Genomic DNA, 19227 nt, shown 5'->3' on the forward strand with positions numbered 1-19227 from the left:
GATATTATCTCCGTATGCACGCGCTGCTAGAATGTTGCTTCATAGCTAGAAATGGAAAGTTCACAATTGGGAAGCTAAAATCATCTCTTTTGTTGTAAAGATCTGTTAGTCAGGATATTATGCAGACTCAACTATATCTATAGTATCCTTTATCTCTAGTTCGATCGAAAAGAAGCGTTCAACATAGTCACCAAATTTTGAATAATTTAGTGGGAAAACATCACCTATATAGCGGAATGTAAGGTAAAAGGATATTGCTAACGTAATATCTTTCTTCCTAAGAAGTACCCGTATAAAGTCTCCATTATGATCATAAAGAAACAAGTCGGCGAGAAGAGGGAAACAATTGGCTCCCATTGGAATTTCCGACATTTTGTTGAAAAAGACGTCCGTCAAGCGTAACAAATATGTTGTCAATCAAAAAATCACGCATCTTGATAGTGTCAGTTTCAGAGAATTTTTTGATTGAATCAGAAGTACGATTTATCCCTCCCTAAGACAACAATATGTTGACCATACTTTTTTTTTATATTAGTTTGTATTTTGAACATCCAAGGAGTAAACTATTCAATAAATCTGCAGACATTCCAAGACAGGTATATTCAGTTTTGTAGTAAAAATACAGTGTTGAAAGATGAATAGGGGTATAAACACTATAAATTCATGTTATATGTCAGTTTGGTATGGTCAAGACGTTTGGTGAATTAAGCATGCTATTGAGAGAGTCCTCTCTTCTTAACCAGTTATTGGGCTACGCGTACTGCGGATTGAAGTCCGTTTTTGGTTGATATAATAGTTTGACAGTTGATGTGTATTCCTGATTTATTGTGACCACTACATATACATGCGTTTGAGAAATAGAACATTGTTGATTTGAACAGTAGTATGATCACCAAAGTACGGCATAACACTCAATTGAGTAGTTAACCTCTCTTAAACAATACAAACTGGTAGTCGTGTGCACGAAGCCTAAAGTGAAATTAGTGTATCCATATACAAAAATGATAGAACGTAAAGATAACTAATAAACGAATAAGAAATAAGTAATGTATCTCAATTGTGGAAAATATAAAGTGATTGATTAATTGAGTTAATAATTCACGTCATTTTGTCTACAATGTTTGATGCTCAATGTTCTTTAACTTTATACTTGTTGGTCTTTCTATTTGTTTTTATCTGAGCGTCATTGGTGCCTATTATGGAGACGATACACAGGTCTGGCGTATTAAATGATAAGCCTGATACCTTTGATAACTATTCCCTCAATGTTTGAAACAGATAAGCATAAAGATTAGACATTCCGTTAAGTGACAATCAAGATAAGAGACAACAAAGTTTAATGGAAACTATACTGTGTTATTGTAAGTTAAAGTTTGTTCATGTGTCTTTCTTGATTACAATTTGAATTATTCAGATCTATAAAATAGCATTTTAAATTCAAGTTAACGTGGATCATTAAAGGTTAGAAAAAGGTTAAACGTTCTATGTTTAACATAACGGTTTTCATTTTTTAAAATTAGATAAGGAAACATTCATTGAATTCTTTTCTGCACGGATTATTTCAGTATATAAAGACAATTGATTTCAGGTGCTTGACCAATGCGACGCATGTTCGTTACAATATAGCAAGGACACAGACGTTTATTGTGTTTATACTTCCGAATCCACCCAAAATAATTTCTTATATTATTGTTTCCACAGTTCGTACCGATCTGTGAATTTTGATGCATTTATGTTTGTCTGATTGAGATATCTTAAATATGTTATATCAAATGAGATCTGGTACTACCCAATAACGCGTACAATATGTAATAAAAAAAAATGGAGAAATGAAACGATAGTGAAAATAAAAGCATCGTTAATTAATGTCGCTTTTTATGCATACACGAGAGAAAAAATAAGCTGTTATATTTTTTTTTTGGTGGGGGGGGGGGGGGGATTTATTTCGAGTGTATGTGCTCATAGTATTGTATTCACCAACTACACATAATTACCTCATGGAACTAGATTTTTAAAATTTGAATAATAACCTTTTACTGGTAAATTTTCAGTTGATAAGTTATGTGGTTGAACTAATGATAAAATGGAAACTTCCATAGGCAAATACGTGATTCATCGTTTGGCTGTTATATATAGTTTGTTTTGAATAAAACAGCTGTTTTTGATGTACTTGGATTTTAAATTTTTTGTACTGAATGTACTGAATGACAGTTGATACAATTCTTTACGCGCAGTATAATTGCCAGCATACGTTAAGTTTACAAAAACCAAGTTGGCTATTTAGAATATCTTTTATTCCAATCGGTAGCAAGAAGTATAGGTATTTTACAAGGCATGTACATTACAGTTTGAGTAATTTGTCAGAAAGTTTGATCTAGAAGATTGACATCTGAAAACGATCTAGATATATAGATATTTAATCTAACATTGTTGGGCTAACGTTAAGACGAATTAGATATAAATAATGTACTTTCAGCCTTGTTTCACCATCCCTGCTGGTGAACCGATGGATAAAATCTTTTGTAGAGTCGTCAATGGGTCAGACGTACCTATAATATAACTATTTTTGTGACTGCATCTCACATTAATTTGTAAAATTCTTTACACTAGATAATTTGGCTGATTTGTAACAATTCCATCTTCATGCCTTATATCATGTACCGTGTTAAGACGCCAGATTAAAACTGACGAGGAAAGGTAACAACCAGCCATCAAAAGTTTTTCTATTTTAATAGTATACGTTGTCGAGTGGTCTAGCGCGTGGGGCACAGTGCAGGCGATTTGGTGCCACGATATCTCAGTAGAATGAGTTCGAATCCCGGCTAGGGAAGAAAAAACATTGCGAATTCGTCTGTTTTAATTTACCTTAGAGATCAGTAATTTTGTTATTTGACTTGATTTTTTTCTTGAAAAAAAGAGGCTGAAGGTACCAGCGTAACAAATCAAACTTCACAAATGGAAAAGACCGACAAGCAGTATAGATCTACAAAACCTTTCATGAATAATGTTGTGCACAACAAAATCCACAACAAAGAGGTGATAACAGACGCATTAAGGTGGTACCCAACAGTTTCACTAAAATTAATTTGGCTCGTTTAATTTTCATAACATTTTGACAAAGTATTAACTTTGACACTTTAACAAAAATATAAAAATTTCAAAAAATTTGAACCAACCATTTTATCAGAAAATTTACACTGGTTATATAGCAGTTTGACTAACACCAATTTTGATCATTGAGAAGCTTAATATTCCTGTTTACAACACAACGTAATTAAAATTTAGCTGTCTTTACAGAGTTATCTCCCTGTAGTGTTAGGTACCACCTTAAAGGAGTAACTTTATTTTACTCCACATGTGGCACCAACAAGATTAACACGAAAAGTTCACATATTCGTCTTAATCTGTGACATAGATATTTCCTAAAGGTTAACAAATCACAAAGACGTCGGTAAATCTTCGAACAAGTATCTTTAACTTTACCACTAAGAATCTTTGGTTCTATATGTTCCTTGAAGCTACCTTTTATTAAATAAATCAAAAACAAAAATCCGCTCTTGATTATAGTTTCAACTGGGAAATACGTACATTATATGCATGCCTTGATTCACCATAGTAGCCAATTATAAAGACCCGTCCGACTTTGTTTATATTTTGTCAAGGTCATGTTCTAGACCGTAAACTAAATGTTGTATGTGAATCATATACTCAGACTTTTAATATATTTTGAAATATTGGGTTCGTAATGCTCTACAAATTCGTATTTTATTTGACATTTTTTACTTTGTTTTTATTCGAGCGTAACTAATGAGTAGTTTGGAAACGAAACGTGCGTCCGTCGCACACAATTAAATTCCTAGTATCTAAGATAATCCCGTATATACAGCTTACACGTTGTTTTCAAATGGCAATCTTGATAATAATAATGCATGAGCCAAAATTTCGGTTGCCATGCTATTTTGTCAAGACTGTAAAACAAAAGTAAAGTAATATTTAAATGAGTGTATCTATTTTTTTTCTTTTTGTTTCAGGCTTCATATTGTTAGTACTATACAGCAAATCTACTGTTGGTAAGCTTTATATTACTGCTCAAAATATTTGTACTATTCCAAAGAGCTGATGTAAGCTGAAGTAAGTACAAACAGTAAATTACGACTGTAAATATATATACTTTTGGCAAGTAATCATTTGTGGTGATATTTTAACCAAGAGTTTACACGCCGAACATCGATCAGCCCCTTGATATTAAACCAAACAGTACCAGAAAAACCGGGAACACTTTGTCACATACTGATACAAAGGAAAGGGTGGGAAAGTAGAACATATATATGCAATAATAATTTTCTAAAATTCGAGACTTTAACTTGCTAATTACATTAATGTTTATTGAAGTTAGAGTGTATTAAAGGTTAAAACACTTATTCTATGATTCATTCTGTTACAATAATGTATAATTAATATGCTAATGACACCATGAAAGAGATTTCCAATGTACATATTTATAATGAAAAACAAATAGCATTTGGGCAATTTATAACTTTGATGCGCCAGAAAAAAGTAAAATCACAAAAATACTGAACTCAGAGGAAAATCAATTCGGAAAGTCCATAATCACATGGCAAAATCAAATAACAAAACGCATCAAAAACGAATGGACAAGAACTGTCATATTCCTGACTTGGTACAGGCATTTTCAAATGTAGAAAATGGTGGATTGAACCTGGTTTTATAGCTAGCTAAACCTCTCACTTGTATGACAATCGTATCACATTCCATTATACTGTCACCGATGCGTGAACAAAACAAACAGACATAATAGTTAAAAATGTCAAAAATAGGGGTATAGAAATCAACATTGTGTTATCATCTTAATCACTATAAAAACACTGTTTTGTATTTATCTTCCCGAGGAACATCCCAACCATAAAGTTTGAAAGCCAAGGATGAAATCATATCAACAAACATTCCTATTTAACAAAATTACCTTGATTTTGTTTTTTGTCTTTTTATATATTTTCTGTAGGATGTATATTTAGTTCATATAGTTTAACCAATACATTTGGGTCCTCAATGCTCTGCAACTTTGTACTTGTTTGGCTTTATAACTATTTTGATCTGAGCGTCACTGGTGAGTCTTATGTAGACAAAACCCGCGTCTGGCGTATTAAATTATAATCCTGGTACCTTTGATAACTATTTACATCACTGGGTCGATGCCACTGCTGGTGGACGTTTCGTCCCCGAGGGTATCACCAGCCCAGTAGTCAGCACTTTGGTGTTGATATGAATATCAATTATATGGTCAATTTTATAAATTTCCTGTTTACAAATCTATGGTTTTTACAAAAAACTAAGGATTTTCGTATCGCAGGAACATATTACCTTAGCCGTATTTGGCACAACTTTTTTGAATTTTGGGTCCTCAATTCTCTCCAACTTTGTACTTGTTTGGCTTTATAACTATTTTGATCTTAGCGTCACTGATGAGTCTTATGTAGACGTAACGCGCGTCTGGCGTATTAAATTATAATACTGGTACCTTTGATAACTATTATCTAATTGGGTATTTTTTAAGATTGATAAAAGTATAATTCATCCTAACAAACTCTCTATATTTATCCTTTTGATAGATCTGTATATGATGTATGTGTTTTTTTAATAAACACATGTACAGGAGTTATTTTCAATTTTCATATTTTTGAACAGCATTAACATGTTTTGACTGTCAAAACATTAGTCATCCTCGATTCTGTGAACAGGTCAGAAAATGTAAAGACAATCAGGTAAGAACTGTAAAAACTATTTTCAAATTTGTTCAACTACTCGTCGTTTTACGATTTAAAGCTTAAAAATGCATCATACAGTTTACAAAAAAAAAAAAAAACCAGCGTGCAGGGAGAAAGTTTTATTTAGGAACATATATTAAAGAATTGAGAAAATTATTTAAATTGGATGGGAAGTATTGCATAGAATTTCGGATAATAAGAAAACTCGAGTTAAACATACTAACTTTTTCAACGATTTTTATAGTTCGTTCTTATGTTGTACTGTTATACCACTGTCCCAGGTTAGGGGAGGGATGGGATCCCGCTAACATGTTTAACCCCGCCACATTATGTATGTTTGTGTCTGTCCAAAGTCAGGAGCTTGTAATTCAATGGTTGTCGATTGTTTATGTGTTACATATTTGTTTTTCGTTCATTTTTTTTATTTAAATAAGGCCGTTAGTTTTCTCGTTTGAATTGTTTTACATTGTCATTACGGGGCTTATGCGGTATGGGATCTGCTCATTGTTGAAGGCCGTATGGTAACCTATAGCTGTTAATTTCTGTGTCATTTTGGTCTCTTGTGGACAGTTGTCTCATTGGCTATCTTACCACATCTTCTTTTTTTTTTATATCATATGACATACAATAAAAGTTTGGAAACAAACACAAAAAAGAATAATGAACAACTTGTTTTACACGTAAACAGTCAGATGCATGTTTTTGCGATGATACTAGAAATTAAGTACAGAACAACCCAAAATATTTATGATAAAAAGTGAAATAACAAAAATATCGAACTTCAAGGAAATTTCAAATCGGAAAGTCCCTTATCAAATTGCATAATCAAAAATTCAAATACATCAAACAAATAGAACGCAACTGTCAATCGTGATTTTGTAAAGGCATTTCCGTATATAGAAACTCATGTATTAAACTTTGTTATAATATATCTAGCTGATTCTCTCACTTTAATGTATGTATTGTTTGAGGAATTTAAGAATTATTGATTTTCAACAGATTTGCGGGTTGGAACGAGAGGTAAAGTCAAACGGGGACATTATATACAACGTTGGATGTATGACACCGCAGGTAAATATCATATTCCATTAAAAAAAATTAAAGGCCATCTAAAATGACGTTATCACTTACCATTTTCGTTGAGAAATATTAATCACAATATTTTTAATACATCTTCAGTGTCATCATGAATCAAAACTGATTGATAATTAATTCTTAGATTCATGATTTTTTTATAAGTTGTTAGTGGCTTTGAACTATCCGTTAGTAACTGCAAGTACTCACAGATCAGTACTTAATGTTTTTTGTTATTCGAATGTACATATATCCGGCCACGTGTCTTGTAAGATGAATTTCTATTTGCATTCATCTAATGAGTTAAGCCTTATTTTTCATATTTTGTCCTTATGTTGTGCTGACAACCGACTGTCTCAGGGTAGGGGAGGGTCGATCGCCCGTTATATATTTAACCCCTCCACATTCCGAATATGCCCATCTCAAGTCAGGAGCATAATATTCAGTGGTTGTCGTTTGTTGCTATATTAAACATTTTTCATAATTATGTGCATAAATAAATCTGTGTATTTTCTCGTTTCCTCGTTTCCTCGTTTGAATTGTTATGAAATTTGTCATTTCGAGGTATGATAAAGCTGACTATGTGGTATGAGCTTTGCTCATTGTTAAAGGCCATACGATGGCCTATAGTTGTTAATTTCTGTGTCCTCTGGTCTCTTGTGAAGATTTGTCTCATTGGCAATCATACCAAATTTTCTTTTTATATTGTCTTCAATTATGATTGTAGCTAATCATTTTGTCATGATCATGTTGTCAGACCCGGTTAAACAGTCATTGGATATGCTCTTTCCAAAGATTAATTATCATAAAATAAAAACGTCAGACAAGACCTGCCAAAACTTTGTTGAGTTGCTTTGGAAAGGTTAGTAGATCCTGCTCCGAAAGTTGGATCGGACAATTTTGCAAGTTCAATCGGTTATACTAGGACATCCCATTCGTTGATGTAAACGACGTTTATTAAGTTCAAGAATGGCCAACTAGATACAAGTATCTTGTCTTAGGGAGGGATAAATTCTACTTTGTAAAGGATCACTCTGATTCAAACAAAAAAATTCTCTGAAACTGACATTATCAAGATGCTTGATTTCTTGATTGACAACATATGTGTTACGTTCGGAGGACGTGTTTTTCAACAGACTGTTGGCATTCCAATGGGAACAAATTGTTCCCCTCTTCTTTCCGACTTGTTTCTTTATTATTATGAGGCTGACTTCATAAAGAAACTTCTTAGGAAGAAAGATAAGAAGTTAGCAATATCCTTTAACTCTACTTTACGCTATATAGATAATGTTCTTTCAATAAATAATTCAAAATTTGGTGACTATGTTGAACGCATCTATCCCATCGAACTAGAGATAAGGATACTACAGATACAGTTTAGTCTGCCTCATATCTTGACTTACATCTAGAAATTGACAATGAGGGTCGGTTGAAAACAAGACTTTACAACAATATGTGAACTAAACAAACAGACATCAAGCGTGAAAATGTCAAAAAGGGTCAGAATTGTGTTATTATCTAAATCACAGATTTCTCGCTAAATAAGTTTTTTTTTCAGAAATTTTGAATATTTGTTGCTTCATTTGCATCATTTGCTTTATCTTAGAAAATCATTATAATTGAATAATTTCGTTGTTATGTTGAATCATATTTATGTGAAGATGTCACATACAACTGAGTATCTCGATCACGTAGTTCTTATTTCATATACATAATTCTTATATATTGTAAGGATGTCCGACAAAGTGTCTTAATTCTATTCTGGTATCTGAGTTACTAGTAACTGGTTAATGTATGGTACTATCAAACAACTGTTTCAGGTATGCGACACCAGCAATGTAGGCGTGGGTACAAATCAGCCATGTCTGAGTTGCTGTTCGACAGATCTCTGTAACACAAATGGATGTGGAGAACTTGGTAATTTTATTGCCTTATCACTGAATTTAATATGTTTCTTTCAATGTTTTCTTTTGGAACAATGTATTTAAATGGTAATGTTTATAATTATTTAGTTGCTTTTACTTACTTAGTTTTGTTTTAGGGATTTTGTATTCGTTGAATTTTTGTTTAGTTTTGTATTTTTGTTTAAGTATTCATATTTTTGTTTTGCTGTTTTGACTGCATGTTCAATTATTTTTCTTATTTGGTATTTGTTAAATTCTGCTGATCAGATACATTTCTGTTGGTTCCTCATCTCAAATTCAAATCATCGAGCAGTATGAGTCATATTACAGGTTCACCATGTACTTTCTTATACTATTATATCAAATTATAAGCGAATACTGTGATTGTTTTACACATTAGTCAGTATACATACACTTTATCATCGTAAACATGGTTAATTTACCCGATAGTTTCAGTTATGTGTCACATGATCAAGTTTGGGTTTGAAACGCATTTTTATAACTCACTGCCTTGGGAATACCATAGATATTCGATTGTAAAGTCGCAGACATTTCATATCTGTAACAGTAGATACACATGACGCAATAATTAAAAGCATAAACAGATAATTAGAAAAAATGAACATCTGAGGTAAACTTCACCTGAGGTATTGAAATCTTCGAAAAAAATTATCAACAAAATATTGTTTTGTGCTATTGATGTGTTAGTATGAAGAAATCTGTGAATGCTTATTACGTACTTTGAGATTATGAAATTTCATAAGTGGTAAAAGTGTTATATTTTGAAAAAAAAAATTAAAAGAAACAAACATTTGTTTTTCGATATTGACCATTATAAAAAAATTTATTTGTGTAAATTTGATATTTTAACTACATTATGAAATATACGTTTAAACAATATCGATTACGTTGTAAAATCTCGTTTGAAAATTGATCAAAACAAAACAAAAAACATCGTTGAACAAGAACATAATTTTGTTACTGCTTAAAAATAATTACAATTCTTTTGTTATTTGCATTTGGAAAACGATTGTTTGTTATGTTTCAAATACTAGTATCTGTTTTAACTAATTGCCCCTTTTTGGCTCTTCAAGATTATACGAAGAATGGAACTTTATGTTACGCTTGTTCTGGTCAACAGAAACCTGACTCGTGCCATACAGTATCTTTTTGTGAAAGTTTTGAGGTAAGATCAGTTTTGTTGGCTTCTATTCACATATGTCAAAAATGTTTTTTTTTCTATCTTTTCAAGAACTACAGACAGGCGGCCATATTCGTACCTACTAAATTTATATAGTGTAATTTAAAGGGGCACTAGCTACGAGATATATAAAGAATCTAAAGTTTGATTTGTTTCTGTTCAATCCATAATGAAAGTGAAATAGTGAATAACAATTCGCTTTTTGCAGCCAAAAAGGTTCAATTTTGTCAAATTACGCTAAGAAACATTGATAATTAGTTATTCACTTGCAAGTGAATGGGTCGACCTCTTTAAATCCGTATTCATGTGAACTTCAATTTAACACCTAGATAGAGATTGACAACGCATGCATTGTACGTGCACTGGTTATTTAAAGAAAAAGAATGTCAACAATGAAAGTGAAACTACGGTAAATCTTTTGATTACTAATTCGATGCACATAAAATCATTCTTATACGGTTAAAAGCAATGAGAAACATTTTTTTTTATATCTACAAAATGAAATCAAACAGACCTAGAAAAATCCAATTGCACGTGTTGGTTTAATCTATTCATATCTTTATTTATGTTTACATCGCTTATATGGTCATCTGAGGTCTAAAATACACACGAAACGAACCTATATATTATCTACCCCATGATCTGTAAACTGTTTATTTTAGACTTTTGATAGTTTGGATAAATGTTTTTCATTGTTATAAATCAAATATGAGAATTTGAGTCAAATCGGTGACCATGAATTTGACAGCTAGTGTCCCTTTAAGTCTGCTAGCACTTGGTTGACACCACTATTGTTTGAATATAAGCTATCATACCACATCTTCTTAACTTATATTAGGACACACGAAATTTATAAAGTGTTATTTTCAATTAAACCTTGTTTTGATTAAACTACATATCAGAAAAATAAAATTTACTTTTAATTGTAAACTTTTCATTTATTTATATCAAACACCCAGCATTAACAAATGAAAACAACACGTTGACTATAATTTGAATGCTTTCGACGAATTTCCTTTATTCGACTTCATCAGAGACGGTCAAAGGCGAATATTTGAAGGCCAATGATGTATAATATAGATAAAAAGCTTTGACCGAAAGGAACTAATGTATATAGTATATCAACCTATTGCTTTTTTCATTACCAAATAGAAGCTATACACAACTGTCTGACCTTCTAATTTTGAATCGTTATAAAGATCAACTACCCAATTACTTATATTCACCACATTTTGATAGTAAAGTTACGATGGTTTACTGTAGGGAAACTTATATGTTATCAATGTAATGAAATGAAAAGTAAATAAAAAAAAAAAAGAACTCCGAGGCAAATTGAAAAATGAAAGTTCCTAATCAAATGGTTAAATCAAACATGTCAAAAGTTCGAAAACATCAAACGAATGGATAACAACTGTCATATCAATCTAGGTAACAGCAAACAACTTTTAAAATTGCATTAACCCAATGAGTAGGAGACAGGATACGTATGAAATAATTTAATAATTGATAAATGTGATCAATAGATATAAAATGACGTGGTATGAGTGCCAATGAGACAATTCTCCGTCCAAATTTAAAAAAAAAAACGTTATAGGTCAAACTACGGTCTTTAACACGGAGCCTTGCCTCACACCGAACATGAAAATACTAGCGTAAAACCATTCAAACGGGAAAACCAATGGTCTAATCTATATACAAAAAATGTCCCCGAGGGTATCACAAGCCCAGTAGTCAACACTTTGCTAAACAACCCCAGAAAAACATAGCCAGAGTTGAAATGTCACTGGTGAATAGCAACTAAAGCGTTGTTGAGTTGATGATTGAAACCAATGCAGCTGGTTAGTACAGAAACTGGCAAAATGTAACTGCTGAGGTAAGAAATTGAGAAAATGTAACGGTTTTGGTTTATAAACTAACACATTGTAGCTACTGAGTTGAGAAATCAAGAAAAAGAAACTGGTGAGATGAGAAATTAAGACATTGTACGAGAGAAACGAAAGATATCATAGAAAAGTTCAAAATCCGACAATGTCATCGATAAACTGAAAACAACGAAAAATAAAATATTACTGCACAAAACACAACATGAACATGAATAACTAAGCAACACATAACCAACCCAATATTTCGACATAATTCACTAGTGATTTGAGAAATTGAGAAAAAGTAACTGGTAATTTGAGAAATTGAGACAATGATCATTCAGTCAATCCTTTACAGTATTGTTTATTTATCTTTTTAGATGTGCTATTTAGAAGAAAAGTCTTATTTTGGGGAAAAGTTTTATAATAGTGGGTGTAAAGTTAAGCATGTAAGTTCTTCATCTTATACTGTATTGAATTATAAATAAAGTATGGCATACATGTATTAGCAGATAAATCGATTATTAAAATGTGGATGAGGTCAGATCTACAGCTCTGAAAATTTGCGATAAATCTGTAAATAAAAAAAGAACAGCATATACATGACATGTTATCTTCAATTAGACACAATCTTCAGATTTCACCGAGGGCTTATACCATGGTGTTTTCTTGTGTTTATACCAGTTTACATCCTGTCATGTGTATGGTTTGAGCGATGATAAATTCAAACATCCAATAATTAATTTTCAGTACCAAAACTGTTTATATATCTATTTATATCTGAAACTTTTTGTTTTGTTTGTTTATAAAAGGTCGTTTCAAACAAGAAGTTAATTTATTTTACAGATTTGCGATGTCCAGTTCAATAAACCTATCATTGGACGCCGATCCATTCAACAATCCAGGTCAACTTCACAGCTGTCATGCTGTGATAATAATCTGTGTAACGATATTGACCGTCTGCATGGACAAGTCCAGTCAACTATTCAAAAAACCACTGTACACGTCTCTACAAGTACTACTAGAACTACAACAAGTTCTTCAGGTTTTTAAATCATATCACAACTGTCAAGTTTTTCATACACAATATACAAATAAAGCTGCATTAATAAATGAAACTAAATAAAGAAGGCCAATATCATGTAAATGTATCATTGTTCACTAATATTTTACCGACTTAAACAAGCATCCTGAGGGCATTATATATGCATTACACCAGTCACTGAGAAGTTTCATGTATCTGACCAATGTATCTTTACATGTAAAATATCTCTGGAATTATCCAAAGATGGCAGTTCAGCTCTTCATTATAAGGATCAACCACCATCATTACTTTTAGAAGACTACTTTACAATGTTCTATATTTATTGTATATTATATATATTAATATTTTGGCTATTTTGTTTTAATTTGTATTTAGCAATATTTCGATAATATTGTGCATCTGCATATTATACCAATTTGGATGGAGGAAAACATAGAATACAGTATTTGTTTTGTTCTAGAAATATCTTTGCTTTAAATAAGCTTTTTCTTCGTAAATGTAAAAAAAAACGACAATAATTGACTTATAAAAAAATGATATTCAAGAAAGTGTTCACTTCATAGGATCGTAAAATCAAACTTATTTTACTAGTATAGTGTCCTGTGAAATAGATACATAACAAGAAATCGAGAGTTTTAAACCCAAGTTTGTAGCTTCTGTCATTACACATGCATTGGCAAGACAATACATACAGAATATTCAAATTATTTTCTAAGATTTACGATGGACTGACAGACGGTCGGACGGAAAGACTGAACGATAGACAGAGAGACGGACATATTTTAAACATAGGTCCTCTCTGCCTTGGTCTTTTTTGGAAAACTGTCCGTCATATATTTAAATGCATTGTATCATCATAATGATAATCATTTGTTCTCTCTTTTCTAAGATTTCGATAGATTTTTCTTCGAAATAGATTTTTTTTTATATATAGTACTCAAAAATTTAATTTTTCTTCAAAGGACCGCCTACAGAATGTGCTGACATAGCCTCAGATAGAGATGGAGTGTATACTATCATCCCAAAAGGAAGTTCTCAGGAAATATCTGTGTTCTGTATAATGAGAGGAGGAAACAAATGGACGGTAACTATAAATAAGTGTTTGAAAAGGCCTACAGTTTATGTTACTTACGGCCCAGCTTGTCTGGCAAAACAGCATTTGGACGTCAGAGTAATCTAGAACTATGCTACGTATTACTGTCACATGATTCATTTCGTATTGGTTACCACTTTGACCCTGAACTCATGGTATGGAGACGCAATCGAAGTAAAACTATGTTCAGATATCAATTTGAGCATGACAATCGTTATAAAAATTCACAAGGGTCTAACCTAAAAACAATAGAGCGAGACCGGGTGCATTCAAAGGATTAGTGTCTTCTTCTGAGCAGGCTTTCCCAAACATTAAAATTCTAATTCTGTCAAAATGACACGATACAGAACAAAAAAATAATAATATGAAAATTAAAACATAAGTAGAAGTTATCTATGCTAGACCATGAGATCACTGTCCTCAAATGGCCAACATAATGCTTACACCTGAAGATCATTTTAATGACGTTCAGCAACTATTAAAGAAAGGAGTCAATGTCAATTAAGCTAGAGATATAACATATGTTACTCCAGTGCTGCATCAAAATGTGATGCATCACTTTCTTTCATTAATAAAAAAAAAAACAACACTGCAACACAAACTGACATTTCGATTCCAGATTAATAAGAACACGTTGTTGTCCATTCATTTGACGTGTTTTATCATTTGATTTTGTATTTGATTAGGGACTTTCCGTTTTGAATTTATCTCGGAGTTCAGTATTTTTGTGATTTTACTTTTTACATACGATCACGAATAACATCCACAAAAGAAAATATGTTTGGTTGGATTAATTATGCATGTCATAAGGTTAATAAATTATATGGTACTGTTCAGGTAATACAAAGAAGGATAAATGGTAAAGAAGATTTTTATAGAAGTTGGTCAGACTATAAATCTGGGTTTGGTACCGTTCAGACAGAGTATTGGCTAGGTAATTATATTTTTGCAATTTTACAGATAATGACTTATTAGCTCAAATAATTTGAGACGTTTTAACAGATTTAATTTTCTTATTGATAATTACTCAAGAATGTCTTAATATCTAGCTATAAAAAAAAAACTGCATCTTTTGTAAAAAAACAGAAATGAATGAAAGCAATGCTAGTAAGGCAAAATATATTGATAGTTTCGAAATGAAGCCATGTTTCCATATATAACCGTAAACAAAATACTACACAAAATATCCAGACTGATCATTGTAAATACGATCAACACAAACCTCTCCAAAATCCGCTGTAAACGCAGGCCTTTTGACAGAGTGAGCAGAATCGATGACATCAGTAGCGTGCCCAGACGTGAATAAATCTGGTAATAAGTGCCTTCTGTATAATTTATTAAAGGGAGACCAAGAATATGCCTTCCACAAATGTATAGATCAGTGTTTCTTTTGCTACATCTATATATACTATAACCCATGCTTTTCCGTCATCATGAATTTCCAAGAGATGTTTTGAAATATGCTATTATTAGTTCTTGGTTCAATATAGCTCCTTGTATATATAACTAACCTTTTATCGATGAATTCAAGGTATGAAACGAAAGCCCTGAAACATCTTATTGAATGGAGATATATAGTTCATATGAAGGTGCTTATGTGGTAACTTTTTTTACTGACGGATAAAAGATGCTTAAATATTGTCATTGTAAATTATAGATATAAAAAAAAAAGAAAATGCCAAGAAAATATTAAAAACTCATCATGAAACCACATAAAAGAAGAGCGAAAGATACCAGAGGGACAGTCAACTTATAGTACTGCAACCAGAGTTCATTTTTTAAAAAGGGTCCGGAAGAACACACACCTAAATTATATATATAAGAAAAGTTTGGTCGTAAGAATCCAGAGTGGTCACGTTTTTGTGAAATTGAGGTCATAGGTCAGACCTAGAAAAACCAATACAGAAATGTGACCATAGAAACTTTTTACGACCAGATGGAAATTAGAATATAGATATTATTCTATCATTTAAAACAATTTGCAGCCGTGTGTTATTCCGGACCATTAAACTCGTAAACTAAGCGTCTTTTTCGATGTCAGTTGCAGTCCTTATCCTTCAACAAGAGGAATAAAACATCAAAATTGAAATGAAGTTTGATGATCAACAAATAAGTAGTCAGAACTTTTGTGTCGGCATGAGTTATCATTGATATGGTTATAATTATAAATTAGCTGTTAACAAAACTTTAATTTTTTTCAAAGACTAAGGATTTTCTACCCAAAGAAAAGATTACCCTCGTTGTATTTGGCAAAACCTTTCAGAAATTTGGGTCCTCAATGCTTATCAACTTCATGCTTTATGTATTTGCCTCTTTTACGTTTTTAAATCGAGCGTCATTTACGGTTTTTTAATTTGTAGACGAAAAGCGCGACTCGCGTACATAATGTTAATCCTGGTATCAATGACGAGTTTATTTTAACTTTATGTTTGTTCCTAGGAAAGAACACACAACCCTTTAAAACTATAAATATCAATGTTTGATTATGTTTCAGGAAATGATAATGTACATTTGATTTCTGCTAATGGCGATCATGATCTTAGTGTGTATGTAGAAGACTTTAATGGCCTCCACGCTTATGCAAACTATTCACACTTTCTAATAGGTGATGAGAGTACTAAGTACCTGCTAGATATAACTGGATATGTTGGTGATGCAGGTAACAAATTTAATGAACTACAGGGTGCTACAATACGAAATATATTTTGAACTGAACCTAAGAAATAGTGTTTGTTGCCCCGTCCATTTATACCATTTTTACACTATGAATGTGTGCTCAGGACGACAATCGTACATACTTTATAAATGTGTTTCACATTTATGCACAGGAACTATCTGAAAGCCCGCAAAATTGAAAAAAAATAAATTTCCGCTGGTTTATTCAAACTAAACTATTTTGACTGTTGTCACGCATGATGTTTTTGTTAAGATGTTTCAATAGTGACATATATCATACGTCTTTTTTTAATATTCTAAATTAACAGAGTAACAAAATAATTCACATCAAAACCAGAGCTGTCATTTTCAAATGATAAAGTGCAACACATTTCCTCGTTCGTTAGCTGGAGACATCAACTTTTATCAACTTTGTACTTGTTTCGGCTTTATAACTATTGTGATTTGAGCGTCACTGATGAGACTTGTGTAGACAAAACGCGCGTCTGTCGTATTAAATTATAGTCCTGGTACCTTTGATGACCATTTTATCAAAAGTTTTGATTTGAGCAGGCGTCAATTCTAAACATCTGTCTATATCTTATAAGTTGTTGGAACTATTTTATCCAGGTTTATGTTTTGTTACTTAGTCTTTTTCTAAGACATATATTCTTCCAATTAAGAAAAGTTTGAAATGTTTTAATTGGCAAATTTGATCTTAAACTATAGATTTCAGCTAATATGATATTATAATTGAACTCTGCTGTATCTTATTCTATCTTTCTATACAGACACTTTTTTCGCTCGTTTTGCAGGCGATGGATTACATGAAAGTAATGGCATGAAATTTACCACGAAAGATTCAGATAACGATAGGAACAGCGGTAATTGTGCTCATGACAGGCATGCTGGCTGGTGGTTTAAAAGTTGCGATTATGCCAATTTGAATGGGAGATACAATGACACACATGGTGCTGGTAATTACTGGTATCGATGGAGACAAAATACAACGCCACTAAAAAAGTCTATCATGATGATTAAAAAGAAATAAGATATAAAAAGACTGTAGCTGTTCCGATTCCGATTTTGAGTATTTTGTCAATTTCTATTTGTTTGTTCATCGCATGCTTTTGTTTATTTTTGTTGTTTTAGTTGGATTTGTTGTTTGATTCAATTAATTCTATCTTGTTTGTTGTATGTGTGTAATGCATTTCATTTCATACACATCTGTACCCAAAGAGCATAATATGTTAATGACCCAGTTCCTATACCTGATTTAAGAACAGAATCGTTCACCTCAAAGTATTTCTCTTGAATATTTAAACAGTATACGCATAATGTATTCAAACAAAAAGTGAAATAACAAAAGTACCGAACTCCGAGAAAAAATCAATCATAAAGTCCCTAATCAAATGGCAAAATCAAATGAAAAAACACATCAAACGAACTGTCATATTCCTGACTAGCTTGGTACAGGCATTCTCAAATATAGGAAATGGTGGATTGAACGTGTTTTTAGCGCTTAACCTCTCACTTATGAATATCAATAATGTGGTCATTTTTATAAATTTCCCGTATAAAAAACTTTGAACTTTTTGAAAAACTAAGGATTTTCTTATCCCAGGCATAGATTACCTTAGCCGTATTTGGCACAACTTTTTGGAATTTTGGATCCTCAATGCTCTTCAACTTTGGATTAGTTTAGGTTTATAAATATTTTTGATTTGAGCGTCACTGATGAGTTTTATGTAGACGAAACGCGCGTCTGGCGTACTAAATTATAATCCTGGTACCTTTTATAACTATTTACACCACTGGGTCGATGCCACTGCTGGTGGACGTTTCGTCCCCGAGGGTATCACCAGCCCAGTAGTCAACACTTCGGTGTTGACATGAATATCAATAATGTGGTCATTTTTATAAATTTCCCGTATAAAAAACTTTGAACGTTTTGAAAAACTAAGGATTTTCTTATCTCAGGCATAGATTACCTTAGCCGTATTTGGCACAACTTTTTGGAATTTTGGATCCTCAATGCTCTTCAACTTTGGACTAGTTTGGGTTTATAAATATTTTTGATTTGAGCGTCAATGATGAGTCTTATGTAGACGAAACGCGCGTCTGGCGTACTAAATTATAATCCTGGTACCTTTGATAACTATTATATGACAGTCGCATCAAATTCCGTTTTATTGGATAAATCAATTCATCGCTCTAACAAGTCCTTTTTTTGGCAACTTCATTCAACTCATATTGGAAAGCTGTACTGATAAATATTGAAGATAAAATAAATACAAACTTGCATAACAGAGAGAGAGAGAATACTACTTCAGGACAACGAAAAACCATGATTCGAGGAAAAACAGACAAAAGCATGACCAACAAAGATAAAAAGAAAAAGGACAAACAAAAAAGAGTAAAAAAAAAATGAAACAAACGGAGCAAACAGAACCTCACAAAAACTAAGAGTAAATTACATATGGTGTATGATGGAAGAGGGGCGGTTCCTGCTCTACGAGAGACACAGAAATATAAACTCAGTGAACAGTCGCATTGGGTGATGTCCCAATAAGGAAATGAAGGTGGGAACAAAAAAGCTAGAAAATT

At 32.2% G+C, this 19227-nt stretch overlaps 1 protein-coding gene across 1 annotated transcript; it reads left to right on the forward strand.

Annotated features, from left to right (window-relative positions):
• Positions 1 to 1255: 1255 nt before the first annotated feature.
• LOC143082608 (techylectin-5B-like) lies at positions 1256 to 17817 on the forward strand. The gene is made up of 12 exons (XM_076258371.1): positions 1256 to 1361; positions 4032 to 4070; positions 5707 to 5783; positions 6786 to 6857; positions 8681 to 8777; positions 9859 to 9950; positions 12208 to 12276; positions 12674 to 12872; positions 13835 to 13956; positions 14803 to 14899; positions 16460 to 16624; positions 17436 to 17817. The coding sequence occupies exons 1-12, from the start codon at positions 1340 to 1342 to the stop codon at positions 17669 to 17671; spliced, it is 1287 nt and encodes a 428-aa protein (XP_076114486.1). The 5' UTR covers positions 1256 to 1339; the 3' UTR covers positions 17672 to 17817.
• Positions 17818 to 19227: the final 1410 nt, after the last annotated feature.

This window comes from Mytilus galloprovincialis, chromosome 7, assembly GCF_965363235.1.
Source record: "Mytilus galloprovincialis chromosome 7, xbMytGall1.hap1.1, whole genome shotgun sequence".
NCBI lineage: Eukaryota > Metazoa > Mollusca > Bivalvia > Mytilida > Mytilidae > Mytilus > Mytilus galloprovincialis.

What these genes read in the sequence shown, in the direction of transcription:
- LOC143082608 (XM_076258371.1), top strand. Translation starts at nt 1,340, where the DNA reads ATGGAAACTATACTGTGTTATT. An exon ending in GAGGAGGAAACAAATGGACG is followed by an intron (nt 13,957 to 14,802) that starts GTAACTATAAAT and finishes GGTACTGTTCAG; the next exon opens with GTAATACAAAGAAGGATAAA. An exon ending in TGGATATGTTGGTGATGCAG is followed by an intron (nt 16,625 to 17,435) that starts GTAACAAATTTA and finishes CTCGTTTTGCAG; the next exon opens with GCGATGGATTACATGAAAGT.